The 23084-nt window shown below is 48.7% G+C and overlaps 10 protein-coding genes across 10 annotated transcripts; 8 read left to right on the top strand and 2 right to left on the bottom strand.

Annotated features, from left to right (window-relative positions):
* The first annotated feature begins 3987 nt into the window (after positions 1-3987).
* DFJ58DRAFT_134637 (uncharacterized protein) lies at positions 3988-5094 on the top strand. The gene is made up of 3 exons (XM_041378815.1): positions 3988-4690; positions 4755-4894; positions 4952-5094. The coding sequence occupies exons 1-2, from the start codon at positions 4079-4081 to the stop codon at positions 4854-4856; spliced, it is 714 nt and encodes a 237-aa protein (XP_041237922.1). The 5' UTR covers positions 3988-4078; the 3' UTR covers positions 4857-4894; positions 4952-5094.
* A 435-nt stretch (positions 5095-5529) lies between these two features.
* On the top strand, positions 5530-7663 carry DFJ58DRAFT_846237 (uncharacterized protein; the record flags this gene model as incomplete). Its single annotated transcript, XM_041393273.1, has 9 exons — positions 5530-5535; positions 5584-5668; positions 6165-6315; positions 6551-6641; positions 6672-6699; positions 6740-6840; positions 6911-7124; positions 7234-7498; positions 7534-7663. 9 exons carry the CDS (start codon positions 5530-5532, stop codon positions 7661-7663), a joined length of 1071 nt encoding a protein of 356 aa, XP_041237921.1.
* Positions 7664-8393: 730 nt separating this feature from the next.
* On the bottom strand, positions 8394-10349 carry DFJ58DRAFT_734043 (WD40-repeat-containing domain protein; the record flags this gene model as incomplete). The annotated part of the gene is made up of 7 exons (XM_041386399.1): positions 8394-8651; positions 8707-8865; positions 8918-9135; positions 9228-9249; positions 9306-9332; positions 9383-9701; positions 9796-10349. 7 exons carry the CDS (start codon positions 10347-10349, stop codon positions 8394-8396), a joined length of 1557 nt encoding a protein of 518 aa, XP_041237920.1.
* Positions 10350-10468: 119 nt separating this feature from the next.
* DFJ58DRAFT_134537 (uncharacterized protein) lies at positions 10469-11198 on the top strand. Its single transcript, XM_041378814.1, has 3 exons — positions 10469-10628; positions 10684-10771; positions 10824-11198. Exons 1-3 carry the CDS (start codon positions 10588-10590, stop codon positions 11067-11069), a joined length of 375 nt encoding a protein of 124 aa, XP_041237919.1. The 5' UTR covers positions 10469-10587; the 3' UTR covers positions 11070-11198.
* DFJ58DRAFT_668575 (uncharacterized protein) lies at positions 11070-11309 on the top strand (the record flags this gene model as incomplete). Its single annotated transcript, XM_041382712.1, has 1 exon — positions 11070-11309. A coding segment is annotated over one exon (240 nt), but the record flags the coding sequence as incomplete, so codon positions are not given.
* Positions 11310-11842: 533 nt separating this feature from the next.
* On the bottom strand, positions 11843-12673 carry DFJ58DRAFT_134506 (uncharacterized protein). Its single transcript, XM_041378813.1, has one exon. It carries the CDS (start codon positions 12462-12464, stop codon positions 12012-12014), a length of 453 nt encoding a protein of 150 aa, XP_041237917.1. The 5' UTR covers positions 12465-12673; the 3' UTR covers positions 11843-12011.
* A 2009-nt stretch (positions 12674-14682) lies between these two features.
* On the top strand, positions 14683-15513 carry DFJ58DRAFT_134499 (acyl-CoA N-acyltransferase). The gene is made up of 3 exons (XM_041378812.1): positions 14683-15225; positions 15279-15391; positions 15427-15513. Exons 1-3 carry the CDS (start codon positions 14804-14806, stop codon positions 15456-15458), a joined length of 567 nt encoding a protein of 188 aa, XP_041237916.1. The 5' UTR covers positions 14683-14803; the 3' UTR covers positions 15459-15513.
* A 323-nt stretch (positions 15514-15836) lies between these two features.
* DFJ58DRAFT_718798 (thiamine diphosphate-binding protein) lies at positions 15837-18418 on the top strand (the record flags this gene model as incomplete). Its single annotated transcript, XM_041384528.1, is given in 15 exon segments — positions 15837-15986; positions 16193-16236; positions 16284-16361; positions 16415-16458; positions 16508-16607; positions 16654-16768; positions 16890-17129; positions 17182-17322; positions 17372-17491; positions 17511-17610; positions 17666-17758; positions 17813-17891; positions 17945-18058; positions 18114-18137; positions 18190-18418. The coding sequence occupies 15 exon segments, from the start codon at positions 15837-15839 to the stop codon at positions 18416-18418; spliced, it is 1671 nt and encodes a 556-aa protein (XP_041237915.1).
* A 229-nt stretch (positions 18419-18647) lies between these two features.
* On the top strand, positions 18648-20947 carry DFJ58DRAFT_814748 (kinase-like domain-containing protein). The gene is made up of 7 exons (XM_041391671.1): positions 18648-18948; positions 19002-19288; positions 19349-19464; positions 19527-19582; positions 19637-19723; positions 19767-19967; positions 19995-20947. The coding sequence occupies exons 1-7, from the start codon at positions 18870-18872 to the stop codon at positions 20711-20713; spliced, it is 1545 nt and encodes a 514-aa protein (XP_041237914.1). The 5' UTR covers positions 18648-18869; the 3' UTR covers positions 20714-20947.
* A 145-nt stretch (positions 20948-21092) lies between these two features.
* Positions 21093-23033, top strand: DFJ58DRAFT_134394 (fatty acid desaturase-domain-containing protein). Its single transcript, XM_041378811.1, has 7 exons — positions 21093-21285; positions 21351-21395; positions 21451-21705; positions 21765-22005; positions 22057-22126; positions 22180-22676; positions 22727-23033. Exons 1-7 carry the CDS (start codon positions 21233-21235, stop codon positions 22844-22846), a joined length of 1281 nt encoding a protein of 426 aa, XP_041237913.1. The 5' UTR covers positions 21093-21232; the 3' UTR covers positions 22847-23033.
* The last annotated feature ends 51 nt before the right edge of the window (positions 23034-23084 follow it).

Here is a 23084-nt window from a genome sequence, read left to right as displayed (position 1 = left end):
AACGAGACCAGGGTGCAATAGAGCGTGATGAAGCTGCTTCAGTGCACGCACGGTCACAGGAGGCAAAGGCACTCGAGCTTTGTCTTCTCGAAGCACAGGCCAAAGTTCAGTCTGAGAAGGCGGCTGCCCTTCACCTTGAAATCGAGTTGATCAACCTGAAAGAAGCGTCTTTGTCAAAGGGGGGTTCCTCATCCACTTAATTCATAATACATTTGTCTTTCATTCGCGTCACGTTGATATGCGCATTCCTAATCTCATTGTTGTATGTCCATGCTTTACATGTTGTATATGTCCCTACTGTTACCTGTTGCGCCTTGTCTGCTCCTGCTCTGCCTGCCTCCGCCTCTCAAGTGTGACAAGCAAGTGGTCCATCAACCGACTGCGAGACACCTGTCCAGGAGTTCCTGCGTATGTCGTATCGCCGGCTCCGTCCTCGCCAACATCCTCCTCCTCCTGCTCCTCTACAGACCCATCCTGCCTCCTGGCCCAATCTGTAGTGTCAATGCAACGCCGTTCCTCGAACCGGATGACCATATTATGGAGGATCAAGCAGCACAATGATCCAGTGTGAAGTGTACTCGAGGTGCTTCTCGGTCCTGTATTGGATGTCCGAAGCTCACGGAGGGACTGAAAACGGCCTTTGAGCGCCGCAAAGGCATGCTCGATACGAACACGGACCTAAGTCCAAAAATTAGTAAGTACACGCAACGAAAAAAAAATAATACATGTACCGTAGACAGATTAAAGTTGAATTTTTTTTGCTCCCACTTCAGTGCACCATTGCGCGGCTTCTTGAAATGGCACGATGCACCAGGTCTCCAAAGGGTAAGCGGCTATCGGCCCAGATCCAGTGCTCGTCTCCAAGGAGCATCTCATGCTCTTGAAAAACGCGTGTTGAGTGGAAAGCATATGCGTCGTGTGCGCTACCAACGTGGCCGATTGAATAATCCACTATAAGGAGGTTATGAGGCATTACCACTACCTATAAGAGGTCTATCAGTTGAAATTTGAGAAGAAAAATGACATACCTGGCAATTGAGGGAGAAATCGGACTTGCGGTTGTAAAACGTGTCTCCGAAGAGCCCCGGCTTATAGCAGAGGTTAACCATAGAGCCATCCGTAGCAAAGATACTGTTACGCCATTGTGGGCAGATCTTCAAGACATAGTCTCGGGCACAAGCAGCGTCATTCGAAGTGAGACTTGGGAAGAAGATGAATTCATCATGATGCTCGAGTAGAGCGATCATGACACGATTGGTGCAGTTAGTAACTGATCTGACGCTAACACCCCGCCCATTGGCAGACATATTCGTTAGCTATCGCATTGCCGTAGTGACCTGCACAATTTAGAAATATTGCAAGCTGTAAGGTGATGGGAAGCTGACGGTTGTTCGAGTGGTTTTGGAAAATGGGACTATCGCTGATATAGTCGAGGATGTCATCGAAAAACGTCAGGGTATACACGCAATTTCTGGCGAAAGAGATCTGGGCGATGGGCAGCAAAATGAGGTAAGAGCTGAATCTGCGGCGCACGCATGGGGGGCTCGTCAGGGCGATGGAGGATTCGTGCTCTCTCTATTTCATCACGAAGCGCTACAATATCTCCCAAAAGGCGCAGAAAAGTGTAGATTGATATCGGAGGAGTCGGTACTTGAGTTAGTTGAACCGTCAGACATATCTGATAGAGGAGATATTGGAGATATAATCATAGGACTTAGGATTGAGCTATCAGAGCCGGATGATTCAGAATCTTCTGTATTACGTCTAGCATGCTCTATATGAGCCAATGCAACTTGCAGCGAAGCAGCGTCTAGCTGGTGTAAGAGGTCTTGACGCACGGATGTTCGAGGCATTGCGTCTAACCCTAACCCCTAATCGTCGACTTGCATGCGTGGCTAAGGTAATCAAGCGGAGTTTAAATTCACACTTTGAAAAATTTCGCAATTCTTTCAAACACGTTTCAACGCGCTTTCAGCGTGTTTCTTGAATATTCAAAATTTTACTTTGAATCCCACTAATCTTTCATTGGCCACACGATTCTATATCACTGCTTCAATGCCCATGAAATATATCAATTCCACTAACATGCTTCCATTTCTGAGTTCTCCATTTTTCAACTGTTGTCATGAAATGTGAATAGGGTACCGCACGGGTAACACCGAGGGTCGGAAAGTTGACACCGCACCCGCACCCGCCAACACCGTACCCTTCACGGGTACGGGTACACACCGACCCGTCAATGTCGCGGTTTATGGAAAACACCGCGGTGTCTCTGAACACCGCGGGTACATTACCAAGAAGAGTGTATTAAGTATTAACAACAATGAAATAAAATAGTACTACTTTTCCTTGTCATTCTCCTCTGCTTCGACTTCATTTCGCTTCCGTTTTTGAGTCCTGACAGCGGCTAAAAGGTCCTCCATCACCAGAAGATCACTTCTGCCCCACGCTCCGAGGCAGAGAAAGGCACGAATTGTTGATGGTGCGAGTCGGTTGCGAGTAAAATGAAGGAGCTGCCGGCCCTGCGAGAAGACACGTTCAACCGCAGTTGATGTTGCTGAGCAAGATAATAAGTATTGATTGATTGAAAGAGGATTCGAAGGAGACATACCTGGGACAGAGAGATAGTCGAGTGCCATCCGATGCAGCATTGGATAAGCACGGCAGTTGTTTTGCCACCATGCGAGTGGGTCCTTGGTTTTCACAGTTGGTAATCGAAGAAACTCATCCAACTCGCTACTAGTAGTACGAGACATGGAACCAAGTGAGTAGTCACCAAAGTCATCCTCGTTCTGTATAGTTGTCAGTGTCAGTGCAAAATTAAATGTTGCCTTACGCGCACCACACGGGAAAAAATGACACAAGCGGCCATTGTGGTGTTGGACCACAACTTCGGATGAAAAGAAACTATAGATAGGTGACCGCCAAGTCTTCTTGAGAGCCTCTGTATCATTGTATAATCAGATATTTGCAAAAATCAATGGAAAGAAACATACCAAGATCTGCAGAAGGATCGGGATCAGGCTCGAATGCACCTGCCGTTGATTTGTTATCGTCAGTGGCAAGTGAATCAGTACTTGATCGCGTAAGATCAACGGTGTCTGTGGGGCTCGATCGAGAAGACCGAGACACAAATGACTGCTTGACCTTCTTCAAGGGGCGGGCCAGAGCCTTAGCACCCTTTGCAACAGCCTTTTTGAGTGACCTGGCCTTCTCGGAGATGGACGACGAGATAGACTTAGATGATGAGTGTGACTGGGTAGACGAAGCATCAGATGCCTTCTTTGTGAGCTTAGTTTTCATGGGGAGACGACTCAGTGGACTTACTGGTCTCGAGTTTTTGCCTTGGCTTTATGGTAGTGACTCGAGCTTCTCTGCAACGAAGTGTCAGCTCAATAAATTGCTAGAATGATTCACGGGGGTACAAAAGACATGACAGAAATCAGTATAGCATTCACTTGTGATCCTCAAGCTCTCAGAGGAAGGAAAAACAGAGAATCAAACACGGTGTTCAATGGCTGTCGCGCGCCTGGTTCCCGATTTGGTATATTATACCCGCCCAAACACCGTCAACCCGCGGTGAATGGCCACGGTATGCTCAAGGGTACGACTATCCTACTCCGTACCCGTACCCTCCAAACCCGTCAGCATAGAACCGCGGTGTTACCCGTACCCGTGCGTTTCCCTAAATGTGAAGTGAGACATGCCAAGCTATTCACCACCGCGTCTTGTCACTGAAGTCATCTTCCTTCATAGTCCCGCCCCACCTGCAATTATTTAGTGATACTATTTGCATTGGGAGTTCCCATCAGTCCTCTTTCTTATGGCTCGACCCGACCATTGTAAGAACTGTGTTGATCTCCTGTCCTTGTACTCATTCTTGTCCCAGTTGCTAAGACCCGCGATGTCACCACCATCATTCTGGAGATGTTGATGATATCTGATCTCCATGCAATCGGTGGCACTTGTCACGCTCTCAGAGATTTGGCTTCTGAAGTTATACCTCGCCGCTTTCAACGCCTCCTCGAACCATTTGTGGGTCCGCATTTCTCCCATTTTCTCGATTCTTTGAAGCGCAATGGTGCAGTCATCACTGGTTCTGTATCACGTGCCATGGTGTCCGGCAATGAGATTTGATACGTTAGTGGTGCGGCAAGTTGCGGCGCCCCGAATATCACATCAGCATCCAAATTCAACCCCAGTTTTAGGAGCCTTGAATCCTGCACCGACCATGACTGACTTCGTGTATATCCATTTATCTCTTCCAAAGCTTCAGGATGAGCCAAATTTGCGATGGGTGCTTTCCTTTCGTGTCCTTGTTGCACGTATACTTCCCTGGTCATTGCATCCCTACGCACTTATTCGGTATATGTGCTTCGCCACAACGGGTGCTCGCGGGGAGTTATCTCTTTCGTCGCAATATCCAGTCAACCCCGTCGCATACAACTCTCCAACCCTATCCGATGACACCCCAGACCTCCATGTTTACTATCATGTTCAAGAAGATCAACGACCTTACACATTCCCTATCAATCCTATCCGTCCGATTGATGGTCGGGACACTCCGACCCCCACTGAAAAATTCAAGAATGGAGTGGCTGAGAGGGATGGCGGCACGTGCATCGTCAGCCACTTGCGAAGTGACTTGTGTGAAGCAGCTCACCTCATAGATGTCAACAACGGCAATAAAGTATGTGTCGTCATTCTATCAATGGCTCATGATTCGTGAACCACCTTGTCACGCCCTATTTAAGTACATTGAAAAGCTTACCACTTTACGATCTTTAAACTACCCAAATCCTCAAATTATCCGGGACGTAGACGACTTGCGGAATGGCCTGTTTTATTCGTACTGATTCCGCCGTTCATGGGGTTATCGGTCGCATTTTTACCAGTATGTGTGAAATTATTGTGATGACGCTCCGGTGTCCTTAATGCCCATCTTGCATAGATCCCCAATGTATATATGACATCGGATGACATCAACAGCCGCACTCCTGCAAACTCATAGCCTCATCCTTCACGATCTTGACCCCCCAGAGGACCTTCCACAGCTCCACGTTTTAGCCTTGCCTGATGGTGGCCGACTCCGCATCGCACCTCATGATTGGCCGCCCAACCTACTTTTTGACGTTGTCTTTGCTGAGGCGATGTGCAGGTCGTGGGGACTCCCAGGCTTCGTTGACCAGATAATCCCTGCCTGGAGCATCGAAACCGTTGAGACGGAACTGGAAACTACCAGTTGTGACGAATCGGCGCCATCGATGGCTGGAACATGATGTGGAGATGCCTCAAGGTAATACTTTTTGTCGCACTCAAGCTTCTTGTTATTTCTTCCCGTATCGCTGTCTCTCGCACGTCTCCATGTAGCGTTTTATCAATTTTTCGCATGTTTGTCAGCCTCTCGCCCATATTGCTCGATCCAGTCCATATGCATCCTCCTTGTCGCAGTCATCATCATTACAATTTAATGTATTACAAGCGCTCCGTTCACCTTCGGACTTTTTTTCCCATGAATTACAATAAGAGATGTCTGTACGCTACATTTGCCATTGTCTTTTCCTCTTCCTCTCTTTCAAATAGCGCTTGAATGCCGCCTGGATCCGGGAAATCGACCCTGTGTTCGAGCGCCATCGAATTCCTAGCCAAAAGCTCAGGATCGAATGTAGTGAGTTTCACTTTTATGACTTCGCACAGCATCTTTCTCCAGAAAAGACATTGTTGAACACAACTCCTCCAATACGGCCAGCACCTGCAGAAAATTCCAGATGAATTATGCACACACCCGAATCTCTCCTTGAAAGGGTTCAAAACGTCACTAAGGCAGTAATCGAGGGATAATCGAGGATCTACTTCTTTCTCGACGGTCTGGATGAAGAGACGGCGACGAAGAGTTCATGCGATGATGCTGTATTAGTGCTTCGTTTTCTCGCCAAGCTCGTGGACGACTCTCCTACGAGAGTCTGTCTCTGGTGTAGTGGCCAGCGCCGGGACCACATTAGCAAGGAACTCCGGGGGTGCCATAGCCTCGATATTGACGGCTACACAAGGAACGATCTCGCTTTGTACTTATCAGAAGAGGTTTCCAAGCTTCAGTGGTCGAGTCCTTCCGACTAAGCTTGGGGCCGTATCCTGGAGATGCTGAAACGTCGTGCCGAGTGTAGTTTTATTTGGGAAGCTCATGGTAGACGCCCTCGGAGGGTGTTGGTCAACCGCCAGGATGGAGGAACATCTAAAAGAGCTCCCAGAAACTCCGGTGGAGTATTATCGCAGATTTCACGAGCGTATGGAGACGCTCTCCCTCCCGCCTGCTAGGTATGTTGGTCATTTACTCTGCCAAATGCTTGCAATCCTGAACGTATAACTACGCAGCAAAGTTTTTGCACTTGTTATTTTTGCCCGTGACGTCCTATGTGATTGGAAGAACTTACCGAGGCTGTATGGTGCTTAGAGAGTGAGCCCCGCAAAGAACTCCAGCAAAGGCCAAGCCGAATATCAACAGCATCCGTACCATAGTCCAACCCTTCATCGAATTCATCAACACCAATAGGACAGATGATTCTAGCACTGAGGAGCAGCTATACCTGTCGTATCTTACATTCCACCCTGCGCGATTTCCTTGTGGACCATCCGAATATCCTGTGCGACAATTTTTCAGATCTTCGCATTAGTGCCGAGTGGCTGGCTCGCGCTTGTTTAGTACGTTGTCTGGGTCAATCTCGATATTCCGGCCTACTAGTCAGACGGGAGGGAAGGTGGCTCGACGTGACGGAAGACCCGGTGGATTGTCATCCTTTGCTTGTGTATGCAGTCAAGTACTGGGACAAGCACCTTGACGACGTCACTATCGCAGAAATAGGTAGTGTTGAGTTCCTTCATCACTTCTCCTAACTTTAGGACCTGTGCGCAGGTCCAGAGTCTATGGGTAGAAGCACAATTTTCATTCTTCTCCCGCCCCAACGAGGGCAATGGCTTCAACACATCTGTCCGGCGGGTGTTCCCGTCATGGTTTGCACGAGCTCGAACCGGTCCCCATCAAAGGTTTTGGACAGACTACCGCCGATTTTTGCACGAGTGGATATATTTCCTCAGTGTGGTGGGGAAAAGTCATGCGAAATATTGCCGTACGTCGGACAATTGGATCGTATATGGGGTTGGAGCTCTCGGTCCGAACAATGTCCTGTCTCGATACTGTTCGCCTAATAAAAACAATGAAATTTTACGGTGGTTCAGTTCGTGTTCCAAGACCAATGCGCAGCAACAAGACACCATCAGGACACGTGTGTCACAACGAATACAGAAAACATGAAGTCCCTCAAGCACGAGGAACTGCGTCAGACGTGACAGCAGCGGTGATATACCTTCATCGAACAGCAACAGCATGTCACAATAACTCAGAGTCCAATAGGCAGCACTTCCAGTACTGCGTCGTCCGCAATCCACGAATCTTCGACAAAGTTTGGATAGAGAAGCAAAACGGCGGGTCGCAGCACAGACGGTAGATCAATGCACTGCACTAAAATTGCATGGCAGCACTCTGGCACAGACACGTCATGCCAGCTGTGCATTCCAGATAGACGACGGTGGGGAATCAGAACGGACCAGCGAGCGTGTCATTGCAATCCCACGGGTCGAGGGTAACATACAAGGAATGCAGTTGTGATTGGGAGGGGTGTGCATGTGCAGTTAGGCGCAAGGAACGATCAGGTCCTAAGTCAAGATGCACACACTTGCTACCAGGGGTACCCGAGGAATGGATGCTGATGGGGGCGACTGGTAGACCGTGCAGCACCAGTATTTGCAGCCATGGCACCTTTATAACAACCACTTGCCAGAAGGACAATCAAGGTTGAGGAGGTCGTAAAAAGTGGATGTCTCTATAACTAGATGGCGTCAATGAATTAGCAAATGACAGAGAAAATAATATACAAAAGATATATATATATATATATATATATACATTTATAAGAGTGTTGTACACATGCTGCATTAATGACCATCGGTACGTGGGGGAGACGCGCATCAAAGAAAAAAGTACGAAGCGAACCCACGATGGAAGGGGTCGTGACTGCACGTTTGGAACATTTGGTGGGGTATGACTAATCACAGAACCAGGAGGTGTCGCGGACGTCGAGGCGGCAGCAGACTGAGTCTGCAACGATGACACCTGAGGCTGGGCTGGGTTTTGTGGTTGACACATGCTGTATCTGAAGAGATTCTCCTGCCAGATCTTCATTGCGTTGATTATTCTCCTAGTAGGTGACAAGATTGAATTATGAAGATCTGGACGGAGAATGGGTTGCAGAAAAACAAACCATCATCACCGTGATGTGAAGAAAGAGATAAGAGTACAGAAGACCTAGAAGCAAAGGTAACATAGTCGTGTACCTATATTAATGACTATCGGCGTGTGGGGGATATGCACAGCAAAGAAACAGCACGAAGCGAGCTCGCAATGGAAGAGGGCGTAACTGCATGGCCGCTGCACCTGATGCGGTAGTACTGGGAGCAGGAGCAGGAGCAGGAGCAGGAGCAGGAGCAGGAGCAGGAGCAGGAGCAGGAGCAGGAGGGGTCGTGGATGTTGAGGGGGCTGCAGGCTGAGTCTGCGATGATGACGCCTGGCCCTGGGCTTGACCTTGTGGTCGGCCTTGCTGTTGTACATCTCCATTTGCATGTTGAGGAGATGCGCAGCAGAGAAAAAAGCACGAGATGAGCCAACAATCGGACGGGTAGTGAATACGCATGTCTTGGACGTGGTGTATTAGGATCAGTACCTGGAGCAGGCTGTGTCGCGGACGATCCCTGGCCATGTGATTGGCTTTGCTGTTGTGTTTTTTGTGGCGGCGGCGGAGCAACATACAAAACCTGCATGTCAATCATCAGACGCCAGGAATCGCTACACCGAAGAAAGACATACCTCCCTGTCCCGCACTGCAGCAACTTCGACGATACGAGGACCACGAGAGAAGATGGTCCGCCTTGGCCGTTGCTGGAGTTCGGTCGCATCATTGGTATTCCGGTGAGAGCGGTGGAAAGGCGACCAAAGGCGACCAAAGAGCGCACTCGCACTCCCCAAAGAGGGTGCGAGGAGGGCGGGGACGGCGGGAAGAGGAACGGTGATAGTTACCGTACTTCCTGGAGGACTGAGATCAAGAGGTCAGAACAGGAACCAATTAAAAATGCTGACGACACACGTCATTGAAAAAAGTCTGGCGAAAGGTCATCACCTTCTGCCTGCGTAGCATCCGCCTACATGGAAAACTAAGGTTATAACCACTGGGAAGGTCAAGAAACAAATCACGTACGTCCATTAATGACTCTTGAGTTGCAACCTGCGAGCGGGAGATTATCATAGTTTTGACTGAAGAAACATGAACTTTACATCAGATAAAGGTTGGAGGAGGTCTTCAAGGCTTGCATCTTTGAGAATGGCGCAAATGTCCCATGTGTACGCGTTTTTGTTTTCGCAACCAGTGACTAACAGCTTTCCATCAGCGGAAAAGGCTGCACACCACAATGCATCTTCGTGTTGAAAGAGCGGTCCAATTGGGAGGTCAGTGTCTAGATTCCATAGACGCGCCGTGTTGCCATATGATGCACTTGCAAGGAGGCGGTTGTTCTGAGACAAGGTGATGGCGTTGATATGGGTTGTGTGACCCTCCAGGATAGCGACCTCCTCCCAAGTGGTTGTGTTGAATATCCTAATCGGGCCATATGAACCGGAGATAAGTTTCTTTCCGTCCGACGTCCATGCCAAGCTCCAAACAGGATGATTGTGTTTGAGCGGTGCTCAACAGTTCAACTGGCTTGGTGTTCCAGATTTTGACTGCATCCTCGTTGCGTCCGCCCATTGCGATTTTTGTTGCATCGGGTGAGTATATCACCGTGTTCACCCACTGGTGCCCGGTTTCGATCGTCAGGACAGTTTCGCCGCTCATGACATCCCAGACTCTTGTCGTTCCATCCCAGGATCCGCTCGTAACTCGACTACCATCTGCACTCCAGCACAATGCACCCACAAGATCGGTATGTCCTGTCCATTTCGCGATGACCTCCCTCGTCTCGACGTTCCACAACCTCACTTTTCCGTCATCGCATCCACTTGCAACTGTCTTACCATTTGGAGACAATGCCATGGACCGCACTCCTGCCTCATCCTCCTCGTCTTGCCAGTCCTCTCCTATCTGTGTACCACTCTCTAAGTCCCATAGTCGGAGTGAGCCATCCGTCGAACATGTGATGATGTGACATCCACCGTGCAGATGCACAACATCATTTACCCAGTTGGAGTGACCTTGCATTTTCTGACGTGGCGTGATTGCTGGCGTTTCACTGGTGAAGGAAGACATGACCGGTGCTCGGTATCTCAACTACAGCAGATTGGGGACTATGTATGCGAGAGAGGCGGGATCCGGGAACAGCAATAATTGCTGGTGAGTTTAGGAACCTGTCTTTTTCATCTCAGTTCTTGTCAGAGCACACAAGCCATTGCTACCAAGACAGCCTTACAGGATTCAATCCTTACCTAGAAGCTAACTTCGGGACTGTCTATGGAGGAGGTGCTGCGCCGTTATTTGAGAAATTAGAATGTGCAAGAGATTTTTATGTGGGTTGCTGGTAAGCATGTCGTCAGTTGTATCCTGCAAAAAGCCCAGAATGTCACTTACGAGTGACACCGTTTAGACGAACCCTCAATCACCAGCGATCACTGAGAGGTGTGTGGTTGGTAGTTGAGGAAGTTGGGCATCCGTTCATTCAAGCATCTTTCAAGGTGCGTCCCATGCGTCATCCTCGTGTTCACTTCACAACTTAATGCTGTGTAGATCAAGCGCTCAGGTCTGACCGGTGCTATGTCCATCTTCCTATACGTCAGAACTACGTTTGATAGTTATAGCCAACATTCGACGCGGTGTTGCACTCCCCTACCCATTGCACGTTTCATCCAGACTACCCCTGAACTTGATGTCATCAACTCTTCCAACACGTTTGCAGGTTATGGAACAGCGCCTATTTCTAGGGTGGACTTTCGTTTTCCAAGGAGGTACCCGTTGGCATCGAACAGTCGATAGGATGTATCATGGGTGTTACCACTATACTCTCGTCTCAAATATCAGACGTCTACATCCTCAGATTTCGTATCGCACGACCTGAGTGTCGACACGGTCTTTGAGGGACGTCAATGTGATCCATCGAATCTACCATCGTATCAACTAGAACTTATCTTGTGGAAATGGTCTCCTATAGACGGGAGCCGCGAGTTCAGGTGTTTCGTTTGCGAAGGTCCAATCCTTGCTCAAGTAAGACGATGACGATGACGATGACGCTTGTACCATGCAGGCATCATCACGAATTCCTACAGCTTCATGAAGGAGCCAAAAACACAAGTACGCTTCAGCATTTTTGGAAGGAAAAGATCAAGTCCAAATGGAAACACGACTGTATTTATGTATCGCACTGTCTGTCGTGATTCCTACGCTCATCTCACGTATGAAGACATTTTTGATGCGTTGATGACGTGTGATCTGCTCGGGGACACGTCCTCGACCTCGACCCATATGCATCCTGAACCGACTCCCTCCCATTCACCTACGAAGAGCTCTTAGCAGTCTTCACGCGGGGATTTAGTTCACCGTGCTGCAGTGTTATTTTTTTTATCAGCGTTTATTGTCCGTTGGGGCGACGCCCTGTGGTAGACAAAACATACAAGTATTTACTTATGAAGCTCTGTGTTTCTATGGTCGTTTTGTGTGCGTTCATTAGTCCAGGCAAAATGCGAGGACGGGTAAGGCCAGCTAAAGGCGACAGGGTTAAGGATTGTGTGCGTTCATTCTCTCGTCGTCTGCATGTTGGCGTGACGTCACCGAACATCTGTTCCATTCTGTGCGTGCTCTCTTGCTACATTGGGCGAGTATGAAGTGATGGATGGTTTCCTCGCGTCGGTGACATTGCTGGCAGGTGGGGCTGGGTACTTTCGTGATGGAGTGCAGGTGCTTGTTCAGTGGCGTGCAGTGTTAATGATGGGAGGGAGATATACTGCAGAGAAAAAAGGACGAAACGAGCTCGCAACATAAGAAGTCGTGGCTGCGTGGTTGCTGTTCTTGGTATGGCAGTACTCGTAGCAGGAGCAGGAGGTGTCGTGGACATCGATGTAGCAGTAGAACGAGTTTAGAATGATGACGCCTGGATATGGGCTTGGCCTTGTGATTGGCCTTGTGATTGGCCTTGTTGTTGCTGCTGTGTTTATTTTGCAGGTGGAGTAGATCATCCACAGCAGAGAAAAGTATGCATGGTCCTGCCATGGGATGGGTCCCTGACTGCGCGGGTATTGCACCTGATATGGTAGTATACCAACTGGCATCATGCTGAGCGTGTGAACGTTCTCGTTCCGGCCGCGGAGCAACAGTCAGTAGCTGCAGAAAAATCACTGAGCCACGGAGATCAGAAACGCACGCGAAGAAAGCCATACCTTTTTGTTACGTACCAGTGCAGCTACTCTAACAACACGAGGACCATGAGGAGAAAAATACTTCGCCTTGGCTGTCCGCTGGAGCTCGGTTGCTTCATTGGTGTTAGAGGTGAGAGCGGCCGAGGACAATGGACTCGGACCCCCTCCGAAGAAGGTGGTAAGCACAGTATGCGGCATCACTTCTTGTGTTCTTCCGAGACATGTTGCCATTACTCGATGGCAGTCGACGTTTAGAATGGTCGTGATGTGCCAGGATGTTGGCTAAACAGTCGACCCTCCTACTGCCGCTCACCAGAAAGGAACTTCGCTTCTGGGTACATCCTGATCGGCCATGTGCGGTAGGTGACCGGTTGGTGCTGGTCAGCTGCCAGCTCTCCCCCAACATGTGTTAAAACCCTTATCAACTTGCCGTAACCTTTAAAAGCAAGAATCAGATCGAGCAGGTCCCTTTTGGTATTAGCCTCTCGGACTCTTCCGTTCGTTCATGTCAGAGCTTCCTGCTAAACTCCCCTACCTGTTGTTCTACAGTCTACATGGCAGATGAGCCGACGTCGCGACTCGTAGCTATCACCCAATATAGAGCACTCTCCACCCGAGTATCAAAGGATAATTTGTTATCTATATTACCACATCCAGTCAGTCACATCCATCGAACACAATTCTCGTATCATATTCTGGTCAGTGAAACAATTGCTCTCCGAACTACGGTTCTAACTCACATGCATTCTCATAGAAGGAGAAGGTCAGTGGTGCGATGCTGTTCCATCAGCTTTCCTCCATCCTCAGGATGTTCAGCGTCCTAGGTATCTAAGGCCGTCATGTGGCTGTTCATATCAACATACCCCCAGTATCCTCTATATGGAACTCACACCATGTAAAATAGAAACACTGGAGTAAGACTCAGCTGGCTATTACACATAGTGTGAATACTCGGAATTTGTATCACCCTTTCCTCGCCTGGCGAAGGCGTGCAAGAACACGATGCATACTTTATTACCGCAGTCATGGTATCTGCGATACTCGTAGAGGTTTACTGCCTGCTTCGTCTACGCCAATATCATGCGACACATTGAATTTTTTTGCGAGAATCATGGCTCACAAACCTGGTGTTCGATCGGCATTGATCAGTGAGTGTCTGGTTGGAATTGAAGAAGTTCATGTTCGTAAGGAACATTGTCCACGTGTTGTAGCGTTAATGACCAACGATATGCGATGGAAATACACAGCGAAGAAAAAGCACGAAACGGGTCCGTAATGGAGGGGGTCGTGACTATTCAGTTGCTGCACCTGGCGTGGAACTAGTAGCGCAATGATGACGCCTGGGTCGGTACTCGGCCTTGGGATAGGCTTGCTGGTGCTGCTGTGTTGGTTTCGCCGGTGGATGAGAAGTACAAGAAAAGTACGACATGAGGGATGGGTTGTGACTGCGCAGGTGTTGCACCTGGTATGGTAGTACTAGCAGGCTGAGTGTGTGAACGTTCTTGTTCCGGCCGCGAAGCAACAGCCAATGCAGGGGCATCATTGATGATCGGAACGTACGCGAGAAAAATATACCTATTTTGTCTCGAGCTGCAGTTACTCCAACAACATGAGGACCATGAGGTGAAAAGATACTTCGCCTTGGGCGCAACTGGAGTTCGGTTGCCTGGTTGGTGTTGGAGTGAGTGACAAAAAAGCGACGAAAGGCGACCGAGGAAGGCAACTGGACGCCCCGAAGGTGTGCGAGCACCGCGATGGTGATGTTCAGAGGAATGGTGATGAATAGCGTGCGTAGCTAAGGACTGGGTACAGAGGTGAGAACAAGAGACATTCAAAAATGCTGATGACTCACATAGACACTGTCTCGCGCGCCATCGAAGAAGCCCGGTGGTAGTCAATGGGCTTCCCTGAGCTTGGCTGGATGTTGCGCTATACGATCACTCTAGCATATTGATGTTGAAAGGATCGAAAAGTTTTAAGAAACATGTCACGTACATTTATCATTTCATGAGTTCTGGAACCTCGGACAGTAAGCCTTCAAGCTTCAAGCCCAGCTTCTGTTGGGATGGCATGAATGTCCCAACAGGTGCAGATTTTGGTCGCTGCAACCAATAGCACGACTTAGAAGTAAAAAAAAAACGGCAAATACCGAGAACGGCTCAGTGACAGGACTTGTGCAATCACTGACACTACTACTAGGTGTCGCATGCTAGCATCGCCGTAATCGAGTCAAATGCCGAGTCATTTTGATCAATTGGTCAATTATGGTCATGAAAGGTTCTACAGTCACTGCTTTTCCAGCGCTTACGGCTCTCTGCTGCATTATCCTTCGGTATTGCGCAACTTGTTCTGTCGAGTATGTTTAACACAGAGAACCTCATCCTCCGCGGATTCCAAGACAATGATCTAGAGGGAATCCTTGCTCTGCGGAACGACCCCCTCGTCCAACGCACTCAGACATTCTCAGCTATCGCGCCTCCACCATCCTCAAAGTACAAGGAGTATATGAAGACCTTTGCCGAGGGCTCAGCGCTCTGGTTTTCTTTGGTACACAAGGAGTCAGAGAATTTTATCGGTTTCTGTTGCATCAATTTATTGGAGGCGAAGAACCGGGACGCACGCTTGGGTATAACCATCGCCTCTGGGTTCTGGGGGAAGGGATATGGAACGGAAGCCACGCGCTTCACTGTAAACTATGCGTTCAAATATTTCGGATTGCAACGTATCTCTTTGGATGTTACGGAAGGCAATGCCAGAGCACGAGCGATTTATGCCAAATTGTAAGTGGCTAATAAATTTATGATGCGGGCACGTTTTATGACTTTTTCCCCAGAGGTTTTAAGGTGGAGGGAAGGAAACGACGGGGGAATTGGGTAGATGGACATTGGGAGGATATTGTCTATATGGGGGTTCTAGATGATGAATGGGCGGAGCTGTATCCTGACAGTTGCCAGCTGAGTACTGATTGAGACTAATACCAGAATTTGCTCGCATCTTGCGACAGAGTCGTTAAATTCCGGTCAGACTCAATATTGGCTGTTCCCGACCATGAGGAAACAGAGGAATCGATTGGATTGAGAAACCCAGGAGGAGAGAAGCGGGATTCCGAGTCTTTTTAAGCTTTAAGAGATCCTTGCAATTGGTCGATATCGATGGGGCCAGGCCAATCGATCACACGGTAATGACGTCAGAGGCCTATCTAGAATCTCTTTAGACCGGCCCTGCTGGGCCTTGCCAGGGGCTATACTATATATGTCTTCGCCGTCGTGCGCCTAACGGGACAAGACATATGTGTATGTCATTGTATGACGTTGTTCCCGTATAAAAACCGTGACGGTATCTCTCAATTCACTGCCCCCTTTCTCCTGAGACTCGCAATCTAACCACAACCATGGACACTGCAGCCAAGCAACTCCAGGCTGAAGTCGGTCGACTTCAGCACGAGCTTCAAACCTTGAAAGCACAACATCATAGCGAAGACGATGAGCTTATCACCATCTCTGAGTACATTTTGAAGAGATTGGAACAGCTCAACGTGAAGGTATGCATCCCCTTCAGTCATGTTCATTGAACTCACCCACTTGTTGCCCACAGTCCATTTTGGAGTACCTGGGGATTTCAACATGCGTATGGTTCCATTAATCATCGACAACTTTGTATACTGACGATCTTGTGTAGCTTTCCTGGTAAATTATTGCGCATATGAACAGCGCAGCTAGCACTGATGTTCCATACTTCAATCCTTAGGACTACATTGAAGACCATCCTACAATTGAATGGATTGGGACCTGGTAATCAGTTCATCATGTCGGCGACACTCTATCTTACACCATTATAGCAACGAGTTGAACGCAGCTTACGCAGCTGATGGATACGCCCGTGTCAAAGAACACAGCATAGGCGTGGTTGTGACAACGTATGTTTGGTAGTCGATAAGCATTATCTACCAGTGACCTCAACGATTTACAGGTTCGGCGTTGGCGAATTGAGTGCTATCAACGGAGTTGCAGGCGGTGATTGTTACTCGTCGTTCTTGCGAGGGATAACTCACAGATCAATCAGCGTTCTCTGAAATGGTCCCTGTTCTTCATATCGTCGGAGTGCCTAGCACTACGCAGTTGAAGAATAAGCCCATGCTCCACCACACACTTGGCAATGGAAAGTATGTATTTCTCCTCTTTGTTGATCCAGTATCTTACATTCGTCAGATTCGATGTATACACGAAAGCTGCGGAAAATGTCACCATTGCACAGGCTATACTTATGAATAAAACACAAGCTGCAGCCGAAATTGATCGAATCCTCACGGTGTGCATTACTAATGTAAGTCCTGATTGACTGCCTCCATCCATTCAAGCAGTGAATGTCTCGCAGGCTCGCCCCGTTTACCTCACCATTCCGATGGACCCTCACCTCCGAAAAAATCCCTGCGAAACGCTTGAAGGTCGAGCTTTCACGAGCCCCTCCTCCTAATGACCCCGACGTTGAGAGCTATGTTCTCGACGAGATCATGGAGCTCGTGGATGATGCTAAACAGGACATCGTTGTTCTTGTCGATGCTTGCGCTATTCGTCACGACTTGCGCCAGGAAGTCAACGACCTTCTCGTGAAAACACGGTTTCCTGTATACGCAGCACCCATGGGAAAGACGGCAGTGAGCGAGGAGCATGAACGATATGGCGGTGTGAGTTTTCATCCCTGTTTTTTTGCTCAAGACCGTTCTGACGCTTCTGTAGATTATAATCGGTTCGGTCACGGATCCGTCCATCAAGGAGAGGGTCGAAAACGCAAACCTTATCCTCTCGATTGGCGCGTTGAAGTCAGATTTTAATACGGGAATGTTCACGTACCATATTCCTGCGACGCACACAATCGAGGTAATTTTCCATGACATGCCAGTTTTCGACGCTTAGGTGATTTTTGCAGCTTCACTCCGACCACACACTTGTTCGCCACGCAAAATTCCCGGGTATAGGAATGAAGTCGCTCCTCCCGAAGCTCACGGAGAGGCTGAGTAAATATCAGGAGGTTGCATCACGAATCCCTGTTCCGCATTATAGGCTAGATGTTTCCAAAGGAAAGTGACGACAAGATTTCGCATGCCTATTTCTGGCCTCGGGTGGGCAAATTCTTCCGGAAGCAGGATATCATCGTTGCTGAGACTGGTGAGTCGAAACTCATCTATTGTCCTTCAAAATGTAGAGTGAACCATACTTCTAGGCACTTCAAACTTTGGAGTTTTGGATGTTCCAATGCCTGACGAGTCCGTTTTCGTCAGCCAAATCTTGTATGGAAGCATTGGATGGGCAACCGGTAAATATATTGAAGTTTCTCTACTGGACCTGTATCTGACGGAAATGACTGTAGCCAGCACACTTGGTGCAGCGCTCGCAGCCCGCGACAAACATCTTGGGCGCACCATATTATTCACTGGTGATGGTAGCATGTGCGTAGTCCATCCATTGTGCTTGAATTTTACTTGAATATTTCATGTGGTAGGCAACTGACTGTGCAAGAGATTTCAACCATGACCCGTCACAAGTTGACGCCAACAATCTTCGTGCTGAATAATAAGGGCTACAACATCGAGAGGCACTTGCACGGCCTAAATAGGTGAGTGTTCACTAATAAGACAGACCACTTCATGACAGCTCACGAATTATTGCAGGAAGTACAACGACATTGCGGACTGGTAGGATACGTGTCACTCTCTTGATTTGTGTTTTGCTCAAATATTCCCTCAGGAAATGGACTTCGCTCCTCACTACTCTCGGTGATATGGAGGGCAAGATGTCAAAGTCGTACACGGTCCGCAGCAAGTCAGAGCTCAACAAGCTTCTCGACGATGAAGAATTCGCCAGTGCGGGGAAGATACAGTTGGTCGAAGTTATCATGGACAAGTACGACACACCCCGTGCGTTGCAAGCAGCTGCGGACTTGACTGCGAAGATCGCGGCGGGGCAAGCACTCTGAATCATTATCAAAAGTCTTTTGTGTATTCAAACTGTATAATTACTGTAATATTACAATGAAAACGACTCCGCTTTGTGTCATTGATCATCGTGTTGTGGCCAGAAACACGAGGAAAATGCGAACAGATTCTACACACTTGGTGGTTCGAACCGACACTGTGGGTGTTCCAATGTTCCTCACCCAGTTCGTACATTTCAACCTGACACGTGACTGACGCGTTCCAGGCAATTGGCGCGTCAACCACCAGCAACCATCTGTTCTAATCCGAATCAACCCTATTATCCACAATCCGCATCAACCCACCGTCCACAATATAGTATTGTACTGCTTCAATACCCACATTAGATTCTGCCATAAAACCGCCATTTTAATTTCACTGTTGGTCACTCGTCACTTCAACCCTGCTACCAATAGCACCTCCATAACTTAGGACCAGTGGTCAGCCGGTATAATGGCACACAACTCGGATACTATTCCTCGTAAAATGGGCAACTACTGGTTAGAAGACCGACTTGGGTCAGGCTATTCGGGTACGTATTGCGCCCACTCAACACTATTCCTCACCTAAGCCATATCATCCCAGGCTCTATCTTCAAGGCATATCACATTCACGATGGTACTTCCGTTGCGCTCAAAGTACAAGACGTCGACCACGAGTGCCCAACAAATCGCTATGAGCAAGCCATCTATCCTCTACTGCAAGGAGGAGAGGGCATGCCTCGGTTATGGGCGAGCGGTATAGAGGGAAAATGGCATTATCTAGTCATAAGTCTCCTCGGAAAGAGTCTGGAGAGTATCTACCGACAAAATCTGCAGTGGGGGAACCCGAGGATGGATCTTCGCAGTGTATGCTCTATTGCGATCCAGGTGGTAAGTTTGCTCGCTGGTTTCAGATCGATAGCATAACCTTGACATGGATCGAATATACAGATCGCACGCTTACAGATCATGCACAACCGTGAAGTTCTGCATCGCGATATACAGCTTGGGAACTGTGCTATCGGATTGACACCTGAAGAAGAAACCATCTATATGATTGACTTTGGGTTTTCTAACGCTATATCGATCCGCACACGCGGCGGCATATTCCAGACTCAAAGCAGAAGAGAGATTTCTTGGGCAACTACTGGTTTACGTCTGTTAACGTGCATTGTAAAGGCAAAGGTCAGTATCCTAGGTTTATTTATGTGTTACGGCTACTTATTTAAACTGCCGCAGTACCATCTAGGCGAGATGATCTCGAGGCCGCCGCACTGATGTTCATACATCTTCTTACGCCTGGAGGACTCTCGTGGACACGGAACGGTATACCGAAAACAGACTCAGCGGCATGATCGCATCAAGCGAGCGAAAAAGAATGCTCAACCTGAAGACCTGTGCAAGGGAATACCTTCTGAGTTTGAGGAGTTCCTGCGGTATTGCAGACGGCTGAAGTTCTTTGACTGTCCTGATTACGACCACTGGAAGGACGAGTTCCAGGCGCTCGCACAGGACAGTGGCTTCACCGATATTGAGCGCTTTAATCTGGCCACCACCACCAGCTCCCAAGGTACGAGGGTTTGTCAGTGCACCTGAGTTTGGGTTTATTCGATTTTGTTTCAGGCTCAACCTCAAGTCGCGCGGACTGCTCCTACACGGCCCGCGATTGATGCAGATGAGATGGAGAACGTCCTGAATGACTTGGCCAAGCTCCAGCTCAACCCGCCTCGCCCGATACTTGGGGACCAAACTAATGTCCCTGCCCCTGCGCGAAAAGATGACGCTAAAAAGCGTAGCGAAATCATATCCGTAAGCGACAGCTCCGAGGACGATAGATTGAAGCCAAATGGTCAACCCCTTCCACCCCGCACTCCCGTACGAACGAAGAAAGCCAGTCAGCTGCAGAAACTCAAGCTTTCGGTCCTTGATTCAACGGATAACGCTGCTCTTGCAGTCGCCGTGGAAGAGTTCACGAAATTCCTGCAACTGGGCTCAAGGACGCTCACTAAGGAGGGTTTCGCCTTCCTGGATGCGCTGTACAAACAGCTCGCAGACCCTTCGATATTCGTACACCCGCTTCGGACTTTACGAAGTGCTAATCGAGAGGACGATCGAGCCCCCCAACCAGCGCACGTGAAGTTGGGCGTGGTTGCAAGGCTTCGTCGAGAAGTAGGAACTGCATCGAGTAATAGGGTGCTTGCGAATCTCGTGGCTGACTTTGGCGCTATTACCAACAAGAGTAGTGGCAGGACTATCACCAAGGATGGGTTTGCGTTTTTGGAGGGACTAGCTGCGAGGCTACAGGCGTTAAATTAGAGTGCTGGAAGGGAGTACTTGCGTTTACCAGGCCCCCTTCATTAGTGAGACTGGAGTGTTCTAGCGGATTGTTATGCCTCACACGCACGGCCTTGTTGCCTGAAATCTCACACTCATGTCTTGGATTTTGACAATATATATATATACATAGCAATTTGCTCCTGCCCCATATCGCAACATGTTAATATGATTCGAACATCTCGTGAATGAAGCTTAAACGTTTGTAAACGCTTACATCCTCACCGGCCTCACCATGAACAGCGTGCATGATTCATGCAATGAAACTTGTAGTGTGTTTTCCGACTGGGTGGGGATGTAACTTAACCACGTGTGCCCTCGGTTATCACCGGAGCAATTCTTTTACCCCAATAAATAGACTCGAACACTCTACTTCGTCTGCTTTCCTTTGTCTCTTTCTCCCTTCCTTTTTTCCTTAGAAGCTCGGATTAGACGGAGTCTGCTACAACGACTTGAATCATGTCAGACGATCAGAGAAAGGCGTTACGACCGTAAAACAGAATGTCTGCGGTTATACCCGACCTCACGATTAAGGACCTGTTGAGCGCTATCCCGTAAGTCTGCACGCGTTTTTCAATGCATCCCCGGGCCAGACACTTATCACTGTTGGTTTTTTCAGCGCTCGCTGCTTCAAGCGTTCAGCGTTGCGGTCGTCGCTATATATGTAGGTTAATGCTTGCCCAAGATAGCTGGCTCTGACGCGTTTTCACGATGATTAGTGTTTACGACCTAGTGGTGATCTCGGGTATCTACAAGACCGCAACTTATCTAGACACCCTCATCTCCCCCGAACACGTTTCCCTCCCTCATCCCTTGCTCTATCCCGCTGCACGCTTGTCTCTCTGGGCGGGGTACACCTTCTGGACGGGTCTCTTTGCCACTGGCCTTTGGGTCATTGCTCACGAGTGCGGCCACCAAGCATTTTCCGAGTCCAAGTTGATCAACAATAGTGTTGGCTGGGTCCTGCATTCCGCGTGCGGTCTCAAATTTTATTTCATTCAGTCACGTGATTGACAATACCTTAATTATTTAGGCTTGGTGTACCATACCATTCGTGGAGGATCACACATGCGAAACATCATGCTTCAACTGCTCATATGACTCAGGATCAGGTCTTTGTCCCCAAGACACGTTCGCAACTCGGCTTGCCCGCATTCGACCCGACAAAAGAGGATATTCTTGGTTCGAGTGTTTCGGACGAAGTAATGAAGGAGCTGAAGGAGGCGCTGGGCGACTCTCCTATTGGCGCAACGATTGGCGCTGCTACATATTTGGTTAGGCAAATTGGATGAGATCTACGTGATTGAGGCTAACGGTGTTTTTAGCTTGGCGGCTGGCCTGCATACCTTATCCGCAATGCATCTGGTCAGAAGCGTTACCCCAAAGGCACCAACCGTGAGTAACGATTCGTGTTGAAAAGAAAATAATTTAATAATTTGGTTTTGTAGACTTCAACCCTGATGCTGTGATGTTCGCACCTCACCAGCGCGAGTCAATCGTTCTGTCTGATATCGGTATCGTGCTATGGCTCGCTGGTATCACCGGCTCCATCTATGCATACGGGTTCTGGACCGTGTTCCGTCTTTACCTGGTGCCTTACCTCTGGGTCAACCACTGGCTTGTCCTCATTACGTTCCTCCAACATACCGACCCGCTTCTCCCCCACTACCGTGCCTCTGAGTTCACTTTCCCCCGTGGTGCTCTGTCTACTTTGGACCGCAACCTCCTTGGTGGCTGTGGCTCGATTATGGGTTGGATCGGTGCTTATGCTACCCACGGTATCTCCGAGACCCACGTCCTTCATCACGTCTCCAGCAAGATCCCTCACTACAACGCCTGGGAAGCTTCTGATGCTCTTCGTAAGCGCCTTGAGCAAGCAGGTATTAAGCTCGAGGGTGCTCCGGGCGGGTGGGGAGAAGTCTACAGGGTTTTCAAGGAGTGCAAAGTCAGTATACTTTTAATTCTGTCTGGTATATGTTCTGAGACATCGTTTAGTTTGTTGAGGATGAGGGTAATATTCTTTTCTACAAGAATTCCTCCGGTCTCGCTGCCACTCGCCCTGCGTTCACTGATGGTAGCGCCAGTGACTCTGGTATTGAGATTGACAAGATCTAAAAGCGTAACCGTGCGTTATAGAGATACCTGTAGATCGCCCGCTGGGCTATTTCCTATATTATGGTCCATAACATAGATGGTGTCGCGTCTTTGGGACGAGGGGGTCTGGCGGATTATTATTAGAGTCCTACGATTACGATAATTCTAATGGACGACAAAATGAATGAATTCGCTGGCCACACTCATGGAGGTTGAATGCTATTCTGCGGTAGATTTGAGAATATGTTGGTGTCTCGAC

This window comes from Suillus subalutaceus (assembly GCF_016647625.1).
Source record: "Suillus subalutaceus strain FC151 chromosome Unknown DFJ58scaffold_164, whole genome shotgun sequence".
Lineage (NCBI taxonomy): Eukaryota > Fungi > Basidiomycota > Agaricomycetes > Boletales > Suillaceae > Suillus > Suillus subalutaceus.
The sequence above is the reverse complement of the archived record's forward strand: the minus strand, read 5'-3'. Positions and strand labels throughout refer to the sequence as shown.